Source organism: Salvelinus sp. IW2-2015, linkage group LG31 (assembly GCF_002910315.2).
Source record: "Salvelinus sp. IW2-2015 linkage group LG31, ASM291031v2, whole genome shotgun sequence".
Classification (NCBI taxonomy): domain Eukaryota; kingdom Metazoa; phylum Chordata; class Actinopteri; order Salmoniformes; family Salmonidae; genus Salvelinus; species Salvelinus sp. IW2-2015.
In genome coordinates this window covers 8,389,073-8,403,995 of record NC_036870.1, presented here as the reverse complement: position 1 = coordinate 8,403,995, position 14,923 = coordinate 8,389,073, and the positions used below count along the sequence as shown (strand labels likewise).

At 40.1% G+C, this 14,923-nt stretch overlaps 1 protein-coding gene across 2 annotated transcripts in view; it reads right to left on the bottom strand.

Moving 5' to 3' along the window:
* The window catches only part of LOC111955608 (voltage-dependent calcium channel gamma-7 subunit), a 34,585-nt gene that overhangs the window by 4,312 nt on the left and 15,350 nt on the right, over positions 1-14,923 (bottom strand). For both annotated transcript variants that reach the window (XM_070436368.1, XM_023975828.3), the window contains 3 exons: positions 5,913-6,002; positions 3,786-3,926; positions 1,085-1,230 (listed from right to left, as the gene is read on the bottom strand). In XM_070436368.1, the coding sequence (XP_070292469.1) occupies positions 1,085-1,230; positions 3,786-3,926; positions 5,913-6,002 (377 nt within the window). The remainder of the gene's footprint in view (positions 1-1,084; positions 1,231-3,785; positions 3,927-5,912; positions 6,003-14,923) is intronic.

Sequence of the window (14,923 nt, the reverse complement as noted above, 5' to 3'; positions counted from 1 at the left end):
TGGAACATTTAAAGGTCCAATGCAGCCATTTTTATCTCAATATCAAATTGTTTGTGGGTAACAATTAAGTACCTTACTGTGATTGTTTTCAATTAAAATGGTAAAAAAAAAAAAGAACAATTGCTTCTAAGCAAAGAGCCATTTCTCAAGCAACAATTTTGCTAGGACTGTCTGGGAGTGGTCTGAGTGGGGAGGGGATTACTGAGAACAACTTTCTTTCAGATTGGTATATCAACAAATGTATCACCTAGTGATGTCACCAGGCAGGCCAAAACTCCATCCCACCCAAACAGGCTGAAATTGCATGCGGTCTTTTCATACAGTCCATACAGTAAAAGGGCATTGTAATCATTTTCACAATTTAACAGTATTATTCCAACCTCACAGTGTGGAAATATACATATAACATAGGGAAATCTCATTTTTGACTGCACTGGGCCTTTAATAAAGCACAATAGCCCTCAATACAACAGGATGTAATATAGCATCCTGAAAGATCTATAATTTTTTTTTTGAATCAATATAAAATATGAAACATTTTAATAATATTACATGCATATGTTATTTTCAACTGTGGAATATATTATATGATGCACAAACCTCTTAGTGCCTTAGCAACCTACCCTGCAATGCACTGAAGAGACAATAATGCTCAGACTCAACCAAACCGCTCCTCCGTGTAATAACTCATTATCAAAAATGCATTCATGTTGCGCCAAACATTTACACCTCYTCCACTATTCATCGCTGACATCTTGATACAACATCCTTGAAACTTGAGCACGTCGACGCCAATGCTAAGCGCTATTTCCCCCTCCTCTTCCTCCTGCCACTGCAGAGGGGCTGGGAAAAAAAGAAAAGCCCTCTAGCGAACTGTATATTCATGTGACAACAGCAGCGTTTTTAAGCTGCCGCTGTGACAAGAGCTGTCGCCCTAAAGTGTGCGCTATTAACATTTATGAATATTGATGCGAGTTGGGGGGGGGGTCCTAACAGTGAAGCACTAAGCTAGTCGGTTAGCAGTTAGCAGGGGTTAATAGTTAGTGGTCGGGCGCTACGCTGGCAGGCGGACAGGTGTGCTGACCTCTTTGAGGAGGAAGGAGCTGGCAGCGAAGGCGAAGGACCAGCCGTAGTGGTAGTGGAAGAAGTGCTCGGGCTCACGTGGCCGGTTCATCACCTCATCGTTGATGCTGCTGATGTAGAGGACCAGGCCCACCACCAGGCTCAGCCCTGAGAAGGGGGAGAGGAGGGTGATGGAGAGAAAAAAAGAGGGAGGGAAAGGGGGGAGAGAGAGGCAATGGAGAGGCATAGAAGCAGAGAAAGACATGGGAAGGAGTAGATGAAAGAGAGAGAGATGGAATGGAGAGTGAGAGAGAGGAGGGGAGAGAAAGGAGGAGGGAAGAAGAGGCGAGCCAGTGGAGGGTGAGAGAGGAAAAGGAGAGAGAGAATGGAGAGAAGGAGTGTACAGGATTGGGAAGATTATATGAAACAGTGAGCGAGAGAGAAAGGGTATCGTAAATTAGAATGAGAGAGGGAGAAAAGGGTAGAGGAAAGAGAGAGGAAGGGAGGAGGGAAGGGACAAACGCCAGGGGCAAGAGTGGATGGGGGAGCGGGTCAGAGAGTGTGAACATGAAGGGGAGGGTGGGTGGTAGGGAGAGGGAGAGAGAGATTTGGAGACAGGAGGATACACAGTGGGCAAGATGGAGGGAGAGAGTTGGAGATGAAAAGAGAGGTGGAATGTTTATATGAGTACATCTCTGACTGCTTGTTGCCTTGGCATCCAAATAGATCCTCTTGACATATGACATAAAGGGTGAGGCAGCTGGAAAGTGGGACAGTATGTGGCCTATAGTCACACCGCTGGAATGGGATCAAAAACACCATATTTCGAGCCAAAGTCAGTAGTCTACTCAAAGGGCATAGGATACAGACAGGAGCTTTGAGGAAAACCCCACTGTTCTTGTTCTTTTATGAGATCATTATTTTATGAAAACAAGAATCCTAAATTATAGATGGTAAAATGTGATTACGATACAGTGCAAATGACCAACCATTGCTACTACTACTACTACTACCACGGCTGTATTACACTAGACTAGCTAAATTAGTGTCACCACTGCAAAAACAAATCATAGTTTCTCAAATGTTTTCTCAGTTAAACTTCCAAAAGCCACCATTTTTGCTACGTGTTTCTGCCTTCACACGGAAAAGAGCTCGTATGGCCAAACATTTGAGCACATTTCCCCTGACGCATTAAAAAACAACAATAAAACAACTGAATAAGGTCCTCAAAACGTCCTCTTGAACCACATTTTAACGATTCATTATTTGGAATAAATTAGCCTCATTATACTAAATGGAAACCAAATCCCAACCACTGCCTGTGAATCTGCGATAAACAAGGACAACAGACAAGAGCAGTGGTGGAAGAGAAAGAAAACCTAATTAAAGGATGTGTCTGTGCTTTTCCCCAGCCGGCCAGCCTCGGCTGCTGCTGTCTCTGACCCTAAAATCCTCCTCCACCATTAACCAGCACAACAGCCCCACTGCATAATCAACCCTGACCAGCACCACAACAACAACAACAGCAGGAGGAGATTCAGGCAGCAAGCTCGAGCAGGCAGCAGTAACAGCTGCAGCAGCGGCCAAAGCTCTTGGGAACCAGTGACCTGGCTTCCCCTTACTGGGTCAGCAGGGGGAGCTGTGTGGCTAGCTGCTGCTAGCTCCTCGCCTGCTTCCCTCTCGCCTGCTTCCCTCTCAGCAGCAGTCAGCCGTTCTGCGTGGGCGTGCTAGAAAACACTGTCCCTCTCTGAAGAAAGGCAGGCTGCACCGGAGCCAGTTTGAAGCGTCGTCCGTTCTGTTTCTTCAGAATGGTTTGGGTTAGGAGAATGTGTATGGAGAGCTGATCCTGAATCAGGATGTGAAAACGTTTTGTTTGCGAGGACATTTTTAGTCATTTGTGTTGTGAAATGATGATGACATTTTATTCTATGGCAACCACATTTTTATAGAACAGACATTGAGAACAATGTCATGCAGAGAAACTAGAGAGCTGTCAGTTTGTTGAAATGGCTTCAGAATAACAGAATATTTTCTCAAGTCCAGTTGATTTCTCAAGTCGTTGATTTCTCAAGACCCATTACCTGAAGCTGTCGTGGTTTTACAATATTTAAAGTTTTATTTATAAAAAAAAATTCTAAACCCACAGCCCAGAAAGTTTCCCGTTTCAAGTTGTATAAGTCGTATGTACAGGATACACATGGTCTACACCGTCCAACGAAAGGCTTACTTGCAGGTTCCTTCTCGACAATGTAACAACAACAAGAAATAATAAAAGACAAGAATACGAACATAAAGTAAATGGCTCAGTAGAACATAATAAACAGAAAATACCTTTCATCGAGTTAACTACTAGAAAAGCACAGCATACTCAATTTGCGCCTGAAACGGTGCAATCGTTCACTGCTGCAGGTCAGTGACATGTAATAAGGACAAGATAGGCACATAACTGCTCTGTCAGCAGCATCTCATGCTAGGCTAGCATCTGTGAGCAAGACATGCAATACCCCCCAAATAGAAACTGATGTAATCTTATAGACAACTGAGGATCAGGATAAACTGTTAGCCAAGCCACTAAATCAAAAACCAATCAGGAGGGTTCCAGACKCAGATCACACAGAACCTATTTTACATACCATTGGCAGCTTTCATCAACCAATAAGTATCTTGAATACTGAATATCATTAAAACAACAGCCAATGGGAAACTTTTATGTGGCACCTTACCTGAGAGGATGAAGAAGATTCCAGAGATGAAGGCCAGGATGGTGCGCTGGGGCCGGATGTGTCCGATGTTACTGATGACGAAGGCGGTGAAGACGAAAAGCAGCGAAACCATGGGGAACGGTGTGGCCGTACGTACCATCTCTGATGAGGGAAACAGGTCATGAGAAAAACAGAAGAAGAGGGAAAGATATATTGAGATAAGGAGGGAAAGTTAAGTTCAACACTAAAAAAAAAAAGAATTATAAACATATTCAACATATAAAAAATATTCGACATTTCTTACATCGTTTTAATCCAAGTTTCAGTGTCCCACTGGGATAATTAAGCCGCGTTCAGTGAAAAAAGCTTTATGTTACACGTCCTCTATTTATGAATAATTAAGTTAATAAATACAATACCAGTCAAAAGTTTGGGCACACCTACTCATTCAATGGTTTTTCTTTATATTTACTATTTTCTACATTGTAGAATAATAGTGAAGACATTGAAACTATGAAATAACATATATGGAATAATGTAGTAACCAAAAAAGGGTTAAACAATTCTAAATATATTTTATATTTGAGAATCTTCAAAGTAGCCACCCTTTGCCTTGATGACAGCTTTGCACACTCTTGGCATTCTCTCAACCAGCTTCACCTGGAATGCTTTTCCAACAGTCTTGAAGGAGTTCCCACATATGCTGAGCAACTCATCCCAAACCATCTCACTTGGGTGAGATTCTCAAATATAAAATATATTTGGATTTGTTTAACACTTTTCTTGTTTACTATATGATTCCATACGTGTTATTTCATAGTTTTGATTTCTTCACTATTATTCTACAATGTAGAAAATAGTAAAAATAAAGAAAGACCCTTGAATGAGTAGGTGTGTCTAAACCTTTGACTGGTACTGTAAATGAATGCACAGTACATAASACATGGAGAAAAAAACATGAATGGTCTAAATTGTTGTATAAGTGTATGAACGATTTGTAACTGTTAGGTTTTAGCTGTTACGCAAACCAATAACTAAGGCTACGTGTCTTTGTCTGCTTGCGCTGCAATTATTTGTTGCCTTGTCTATTTGTCTATTCAGTAGTGCTATGTTACTTGTATTGTAGTCTGACACTTTTTTTTCTAACTGGGTTTTCCTGTTATATTTTGCTATCCGTGCTGCCTACTTTGTTTCCCGTGCTATTGCCTGTTCCTACAATGTTTTGCACTGTTGCCATAGATCTCCTATCATGTAGTGTTGCGATGTCTCTATTGTCGTGATGTGCTTTGTCTCTGCCTATTTTGTGCCTCGTGCTGTTGTTGTCTGCGCTTAACAGTGTTTGTGCCATGTTGAGTTGTTGCCATAGGAACTCTCCTCGTATAGTATGGTCGTATCGCTCCTGCTTTATTTCCACTGTCTGTCTGCTGATGTATCTGTGCTGTTGCCAAGTGTCTGCCAGGCCGTCATTGTAAATAATCATTTGCTTTTAATTGACCTGCCTTGGAACATAAGGTTAAAGAAAAATGAAAAGTGTCATGAGTGAACACTTGAATTATACAGAAAAAAATTACCTTTCTTACATGACTATAAAGTCTTTATGAAGTAGTTACAGAGGTTGACTTGAATTGAGGTTGGGAGCAATTTTGTACAGAAATAAATGCTTTATGTAATACTAGCCCCCACCATTCTAAATTCAATTATTTTACTTGTCAATCACGAAGAAAGGAAATCATACAAAATAAGGATTAAGTAACATTCATTCCCAAGAACACATTTCCTGTATCAGTTTATCATTCCCTACAGGTTGTTATGCCTGCAGCCAGCTGTACAAAACAATATACTGTAGTAAAGGTAATGTCCTTTGTCGTAGCGTGTCAGGTCCCATTGTAGTCTATATAGTCCACTTTTGGGCCACAATGTTCTACGCTTTACAAGGTTTTCCAAGTTTTCATATCTTGAATAATTTAAATAGTTCTTAAATAAAGAAAAGGGAACTTCAGCAGTGTTCAACACAGGTTTTAAATAAAAGAGGTTGGGAACTATTTTGCCTCACCATGTTTCCTGGATAGAGCCATAAGGTGCATAAAGCAATGACACAATGACATGCAGGGGTTATTTTCCTGCACGTTTCTCGCTGTTGTCACTTACTTAGTATATTTGCAGTGTTTTCGGTCACAATATCTATCTCAGCTTCAGTGGTGAAGTATTCTGATGCTACACATCTCCCCTTTTCAGGTCCTGAGAGAGAGACAGAGACAGATGAGCAGAAGAGACACTTGGGGTGGAATAGAGAGTAAGTCGTTAACCTGGAATTTGGACAGAGAGCGGGACACCTAATCAGAGTGGCACAGAGGTGAACAGTCAGCGAGGAAAGCCACATTCCACACGACAGTAGCATCTTCCACCTTCCACCTTACGTACCAGGCACCCAGTGGCAAACCACGCAATACTGCTGGAGGGCCACCAGTATAACTCTGGCTAAAGGAGCGTGTGTGTGTGTGTGTGTGTGTGTGTGTGTGTGTGTGTGTGTGTGTGTGTGTGTGTGTGTGTGTGTGTGTGTGTGTGTGTGTGTGTGTGTGTGTGTGTGTGTGTGTGTGTGTGTGTGTGTGTTGTGTGTGTGTGTGTGCATTCTTCCTTAAGCGTTCCTTTCAACCTCAAGCGTTCCTTTCAATGCCTCTGAGTCACGGGTAACAATCATTGTCTTACGTCAGATAGCGCGTCGTATCCGCCTGCACTGATCTGTCCAATAAAAAGTATCGTCGGACTGCAGTAACTACACGCTGCACCCAATACACCCCGCGCCCATTGGCATTGAGCGTACTTGTAACAGTACGACGTCCATTAGCATTATGTCACTACATGCGTTATGTCCAGTGGTGGTCGGTGCCGTTTAAGACGTGGGAGGACAATTTTTGTTTTTCATGAACATGGCCTTATTTCTATTACAGCATATTGGATGACTGTCATTCATATTCCATTCACTCAGTTCAATGTAACATGGATAGGTTAAGGCTACTACTACATGATACTCAAATTTCCCCTCTACCCATCATGAGGTTTCTACAACCTAGCCTATGAATGAAAGTTTACAATGTAGGTGCACACAAGTCGAGAGAAAAATGTGAGGTGACAGGCATTGACACATGGACAGGTCTACAGTGACACATTCAATACCGCCACTCTAGCCTGCATCTAGCTAATTTAGGGTGTAATTATTAGTTTAACAGTTGCAAACAAGAGTTTGCGTTTAAGAAACGTTTTTCAACAGAATCGCCCATGATCACACGTAACACAGTTCACTTTCATAGCAGCCACGTTGTATTACTTCTCGCATCTATGCGCTCTACTCCTCTCAACTTTTCTCTTCGCTTGTGGGATTCAATGCACAACACATCAGCTGTACGTGACCAGGCAAAAAAAAWATTTCCAAGCCAAACCATATCATAACCGCTACTCACAGCCTACATCGTTTTTACCAAATTAGCTAAAGGAACATCATTGTCAACATAGCTAATAGAACTAACGCGTTACAATCATGCACTAACGTTACAGTTACAGTGTACAGTGTACAGTCAGTAAGCAGTTCAGCACTTACGCCGGCAGGCCAAGGTGGCATTAAATTAGTAAAACCAAAAGCTTACCTTGATTTTGAAAAGTTCCAGTGTTGTGTTGGATAGTCATAGCCAGCTAGCTAACATAGCATCTCTCTGTTTGAGCAGGGTGTTTGAGTAGGCTAAACTAGCTAGCTGCATTTGCTAACTAAGTAAGTGAAACTGAAAGCGATTTTTTATAAATTAAATCTCTCTCTCTCTCTCTTGCTTCTTCTTCATTTTGGAAGATGGTCCTCCCCTTCCTCCTCTGAGGATCCTCCACTTATTACGTCATTACATGCACACTAGCTAGCTAGCTAGTACACACTAGCTAGCTTGTACACATATCTGTTGGAGCCAGACCTTATTGAACCCAACTCTCGCATGGCACTACTTGGTAGGTGTGGTGTGTAATCAATCGTCACTACACGCCATGCCCCACATGCCCCCCCCCCCAGTCTGCGGTCAGCAGATAGAACATCCTCGATCAGTCTCGTATCTCGCAAAGGGTAATCTGGCTACAATGGGCTGCCATAAAATTATAAAGTATAAGCAGTGATATGGACATAATGACGAGATGCTTTTATCTCCTCTCTAATAATGGTGTTTGTTGTCCACAAAGCAGAACGGCAGGCTGTCAAGCTCTCGCCTATTAAATTTGGATTGGTGGATACACCTCGTTACTTTAATTATTTTGCGAATAGTCGATGAGGGGTGTTGACGTCAACTGCCTGTATTCAACGGAGAGTGAGATGCTAATCTCATGAATATGCATAGACCTTCTTGAATTTCAACAGGGACAACTCTGATATTAAGGGTTTGCCGGGATGTCACGTGCATCACACTTATATCATTACACTCGTAAAAACCTAAGCATTACAAAACGTATATTAGTTCAAACAAGCCTCACATGTCAAAATAGCAATTCATGTCAATCTTGACTAAATTCGACACTCTCATTGCCCCTCATACAATAATTAAGGATCTGCTTAACATGGACATATTTGGGCCAGATAGAGGGCTCTCGCTTCGCCTCCCTCTCTGATATTACCTAGGTGACATTGCCTAGTGAATCCTATTTCACCCTAAAATAGTCAGCTCTTCTGCTGCTGCACTCGCTGACCTCAACTTAATGATCACCAAGAAACATGCTGATCTACGGACTGATTTCTGATAACACACCCTCTTAATTTTGGGGCAGCATGTCTACAACTCCAGGGCAAACTAGGCAAGCTGTTTAAAAGTCAGTAAAGGTAGAGAGAGCTAGCTAGCTTACCATTATCTTAGTAAGCTAGCTACAATTGCAACAAGTTGGGTAAACAGCTCATCATGTCATGGCCACCGATGTGGTTGCCACCACTTTGTTTTAATTTTCTCGCAAATTGAATTGCAAAGTATTAAATCCCGTCACTACGTGTGATATAATTTAGCTAGCTATTCTGCCTATTTCATAGAGCGCAGTGACATAAAAAAGCGGATGCTCAGGAGTACTACAATTTTAAGATGAGTTCCACGTCCTACAAGACAGATCGGTTGACGGAGGTCTTCGCTATTTGCCACAGCCACATAATTATGGCTAAACCCGCCTATTTCTATAATTGATCTTATTTAAGTCCAGATAGCCCTATCAGATACAGTTGAAGTCAGAAGTTTACATACACTTCGGTTGGAGTCATTAAAACTTATTTTTCAACCACTCCACAAATTTTAACAAACTATAGTTTTGGCAAGTCGGTTAGGACATCTACTTTGTGCATGACACAAGTAATTTTTCCAACAATTGTTTACAGACAGATTATTTCACTTATAATTCACTGTATCACAATTCTAGTGTGTCAGAAGTTTACATACACTAAATTGACTGTGTCTTTAACTTCTTGACGCTAGGGACCAGATTATTATTATTTATTTTAAATAACGTTCCCAAGGTAAACGGACTATTTCTCAGGCCCAGATTGTAGAATATGCGTATAATTTACAGATTAGGATAGAAAACACTCCAAAGTTTCCAAAACTGTCAAAATATTGTCTGTGAGTATAACAAAACTGATTTTGCAGGCGAAAACCTGAGGAAATCTAACCCCGGAAGTGCTTTTTGTATTTTTTTATCCTTGTTTCATTGGCTGCCCCTCTTCCATTTAAAGGGGTATCAACCAGATTCATTTTCCAATGGTTTCCTCAGGCTGTCACCAGGCTTTAGACATCGTTTCAGGCTTTTATATAGAAAAATGAGAGAGACTTTTCAAAACGAGTCAGGTGTCCTTTGATTAGTTCCTGTGCGTGAGAGGGGTAGCTCGACATTTTCTTTCTCTCTTTTATTGAATAGGTTACCGTCCGGTTGAAATATTATCGATTATGTATGTTAAAAACAACCTGAGGATTGATTATAAAAAACATTTGACATGTTTCTACGAACATTAAGGATACTTTTTGGAATTTTCGTCTGCCTTTCAGGAACGGAACGAGGCTGTGGTTTTCTGAACATAACGCGCAACCCAAATGGTGTTTTTTTGTTATAAAACTAATATTTATCGAACAAAAAGAACATTTATTGTGTAACTGGGAGTCTCGTGAGTGCAAACATCCGAAGATTATCAAAGGTAAGCGATTAATTTTATTGCTTTTCTGACTTTTGTGACCATGCTAATTTGGGGCTAGCTGTTCTTACTTTCTTGTCTAGTGATTGATAAACTCACAAACGATTGGATTGCTTTCGCTGTAAAGCATATTTTCAAAATCTGATTAACCTGTCTAGCCCCTGGCGGAACCCCCCCCACATTCCACTGAAAAGGAAATTCCAAAAATATTTTTTTGAAATATTTAACTTTCACACATTAACAAGTCCAATACAGCAAATGAAAGATAAACATCTTGTGAATCCAGCCAACATGTCCGATCTTTCAAATGTTTTACAGCGAAAACACCACGTATATTTATGTTAGCTCACCACCAAATACAAAAAAGCACAGACATTTCTTTCACAGCACAGGTAGCTTGCACAAGACCGACCAAATAGAGATAGAATTAGTCACTAACCAAGAAACAACTTCATCAGATGACAGTCTTATAACATGTTATACAATAAATCTATGTTTTGTTCGAAAAATGTGCATATTTCAGGTATAAATCATAGTTTTACATTGCAGCTACAATCACAAATAGCACCGAAGCAGCTAGAACAATTACAGAGACCAACGTGAAATACCTAAATACTCATCATAAAACATTTATGAAAAATACATGGTGTACAGCAAATGAAAGARAAACATCTTGTGAATCCAGCCAATATTTCAGATTTTTTAAGTGTTTTACAGCGAAAACACAATATAGCATTATATTAGCTTACCACAATAGCCAAAAACACAACCCATTTATCAGCAGCAAAAGTTAGCGATCGCAAAAAAACAGCAAAAGATATATAATTTTTCACTAACCTTGACAACCTTCATCAGATGACAGTCCTATAACATCAGGTTATACAATACACTTATGCTTTGTTCGGAAATGTGCATATTTAGAGCTGAAATCCGTGGTTATACATTGTGAAAACGTAGCAACTTTTTCCCAGAATCTCCGGATATATTTCTGACACTCACCTAATCTGACCAAATAACTCATCATAAACCTTACTAAAAAATACATGTTGTACAGCAAATGAAAGATACACTAGTTCTTAATGCAATCGCCGTGTTAGAATTCTAAAAATAACTTTAGTACGACATACAGCTTACGTTATAGCGAGACAGCGCCTGCAATGAGGGCGGAAAATAGTACTAAACATTTTCCACAGAAATACGAAATAACATCATAAATGGTTCCTACTTTTGCTGAGCTTCCATCAGAATCTTGTACAAGGGATCCTTTGTCCAGAACAATCGTTGTTTGGTTTTAGAATGTCCTTTTCTCCTGTCGAATTAGCAACCAAAGCTAGCCAAGTGGCACGAAGCTGTCCATCTTCACCAAACGCAGAGAACGGAAACCGCCAAAACTCACGATAAACTTTCAATAATCTGATAAAACTATATTGAAAAAACATACTTTACGATGATATTATCACATGTATCTAGCTAATGAGAGCCACCTTGAAAAACTACAACTACTAATTCATTTTTCAAAAATCAAGCCTGAAAACCTTTCTAAAGACTGTTGACATCTAGTGGAAGCCATAGGAACTGCAATCTGGGAGGATTTCCTTTGAATTTCCCATAGACAAGCATTTCAATGGGTGCTGACCTCAAAAAATAAAAATTCTGGATGGATTCTCCTTGGGTTTTCGCCTGCCATATCAGTTCTGTTATACTCACAGACATTATTTTAACAGTTTTAGAAACTTCAGAGTGTTTTCTATCTAATATTAGCAATTATATGCATATCCTAGCTTCTGGGCCTGAGTAACAGGCAGTTTACTATGGTCAGTCATCCGAACTTCCGAATACTGCCCCCTAGCCTTAAGAAGTTTTAAACTGAAATTGCAACCAACTTTCTATGGTTTGTTTAAAAATAGCGAGATTTTTTTGATTTTTTTCAAATAACCAAAAGTGAGAGGTTGTAATCTGAATAAGTGGAAAAAGGCCATTCTTGAACATGGGGTGAGACATTCTTACTAATCTGCTATAGAACCTGTTCGGATTTAAGTATAACTTTTGAATGATGGAAGCCTTCAGTGAGAGGTCTAATGCTTCAATATTTAATATATTTTTGCTAACTTTCTATTAAAACATATTGTAATGAGATCATTTCTTTTTTTCGGGATATGAAAACCGAGTATGTCCACTTTACCGTCAGACCGTTTTATTGGTAAAGTACACGGTAATGTAAAGGTTGTCTTTTTTTTGTGATCCAATACATAATATAGTAAGAACACTTATCATCATTTGGTTGTAATCCAGAGAGGTTAGAAAAAGTATCTAGATCATCTATGACCCTGTGGGAGGATGCAAATGGTGGATTTAAAAGAAAACATGAATCATCAGCGTACAATGACACCTTTGTTTCTAATTCCTGGATTTCTAGGCCCTTGATGTTATTGTTGGATCTGATTTTAATAGGTAACATTTCGATGGCCATAGTAGATAGGTATGCCGATAGTGGACAACATTGTTTTACTCCTCTTGACAGTTTAAAAATTACTGAGAAGTAGCCATTATTTACTATTTTACACCTAAGGTTACTATATATAATGTTAACCCACTGTATAAGAGATTCTCCAAACTTGAAATATTCCGGGCATTTAATATAAATTCCAGACATACTTTATCAAAAGCCATTTCAAAGTCAGCTACGAATACCATACCTTGTTTGACAGATTTTTTCATAGCGTTCTATTGTTACCAGTACTTGTCTGATTTTATCTACAATGTATCATCCGTATAAAAACCTGACTGATTAGGATGAATAATATCCTACAATACCCTTTTAATTCTAKGCGCTATGAACTTTGCATCACAACACTGAAGTGTAAGGGTCCTCCAATTTTTTTAATGGACTGGATCTTTATATTTACCACTTGGGTCCTGTTTCAGTAATAATGAAATCAGACTTTCTTGTTGAGTATCTGATAATCTACCATTTTTATCCGTACAACAGAGCATAATTTGCTAATCGAGAGGTGCCGGAACTAAAAGTGAGCTCGAGAGGGGGGGTGGGGGAGTTCTGAGGTACCAGAAGCATTACGTGCATATGATTTCATTTGCATAGTGCCATAGAGCAGCAGCGTATAGGCATTTTCAGAAGTTGCACACTGGGAAAAACTTGGCTTTTTATAAATGCATTTCATGCTATTCTACATCATATGGCAGAATCTTTGGCGGAATATTTTTTAATACCGCACAAATGATCGAAATGGAAGGCTACTTTGACACTGACAAACTGAGATCAATAAAAAACGACCTTGTCTTTAATCCATCAATAGCCTAGGCCTAGGTGTGTGGAGACATATTGTAGGCTACAATATGAGGAGGACATTTTAGTCCTAAAAATGCCAGTTTCACTGATTTACCCAATGATGCGCAGCTCACTCGCTGTTGATGGCCGATGCGCGCATGCCAAAAGCCTCACTCCTTGGTTTACTTTGTATAACAATATTTGGAAGTTGATCAAATAGTTTGGTAGCCTACAGCATAGAGTCTTTTCAGCAGTAGCCTTTTGCTTTCCAACCTGTGTTTTCCCTTGATTGTATTTTAAATATTGCGAAAAGCCTGTTTTGTCTGCATGCTGTTTGTGTCACTGACAGATTTGCCGCACGTTCCTGACTGTAGGCTATTCCTTGTTATTGGGCTACAATCCACAGCTAGGCTATTTTTAAAAGAAGCTATTTATCCTCTGTGGCTAAATTATAGTCCTTCTCGTGGTGTAGTAGGCTATTCTGAATGATTCCGTTACTTTCTGAACAGACAGCAGTTATTCTATAACTTTGGCAAATGTATTTCAATTTATTAGGGGTGCTGCAGTTCCTTGATTCTATGATTCTATAAGGAAATAAATGATGATGTCAACGCTGGAGGATGAGAGTTACAGGTTCATGTCTATCAGGGCAGAGGGAGAGATCATAGAAAGTGAATCTCATTTTAGTTATGTAAAAGATACAGCCACGCGCTGGTCTCACACATAGGCCTACAATGCCTGTGCAGAAAATCTACTTTTTAACATTACGTTTTTTTGTGGGGGCAGGAGAATTAATGAAGAGACAATTTGAATGAACAATTATTTTTCATGCCACAAGAGTTGCCGGATCTTGAACAAAACAGTCCAAAACGGAGAGGTGCCAGGATCCGGCTCAAATTAAGCACTAATTGAATTATTTTATAAGCCATAAAACGCCCTCTCCCTATCCACTCGCGATACAACGTGTATCGATTGACTTGCGTTGTTATTGTTGGCGGCTTGTGTCTATTTAATATCGAGGAATATTTCACGTTCTCCTGTCAGACGAGTAACAACATGAATTGGTGCATGAGTCAGAAATAATGAAGTGCGACTCGAGTTTTGCCATCAGCTCGAAGACAGTGTCCCATTTTTGGTCAATCAGCAGCACTCAGTGGAGTTCTCTGCTGCTGTTTCTCTCTCTCTCTCTCTTTTTCTCTCTCTCTCTGAGACTAACCAACAGATGCAGGCACCATCAGTCCAGTAAAGAAACAATTGATATTTTACCAGTGTGATATACCGCACGTTTTGAAATATCATTTTAAAACGGTCTGAGAAGAATAGCCTACTGCACAAACCTCATTGTTAGATAACTTTTTAATTTTTAATAGGTTAATATTGCAAATGCTTACGTCAGAAAAGGTTGGTGACCACAGGGCTAGGGCATCACGAAGATATTCCCTACACTGGATTGATGGCAGATTTTAGGAACGGAAAATGTAATATGTTGGGGCTGCCCGTTGTGGGGGCTGCACACTGCGTTAAGTCGGCCATTCTGTGGCTCTGGGGGGATTTTCCGAGTGCGGGCTGAACTGAAATGTGACGCTTCGCATTGGATCCGATCGTGGATCTGGTGACATTTCTAAGAAGCTCCGGAGACAGGATTTCTTTGGAGGGGTGGATTGTGGATTTTGCTCAATGGGAAAG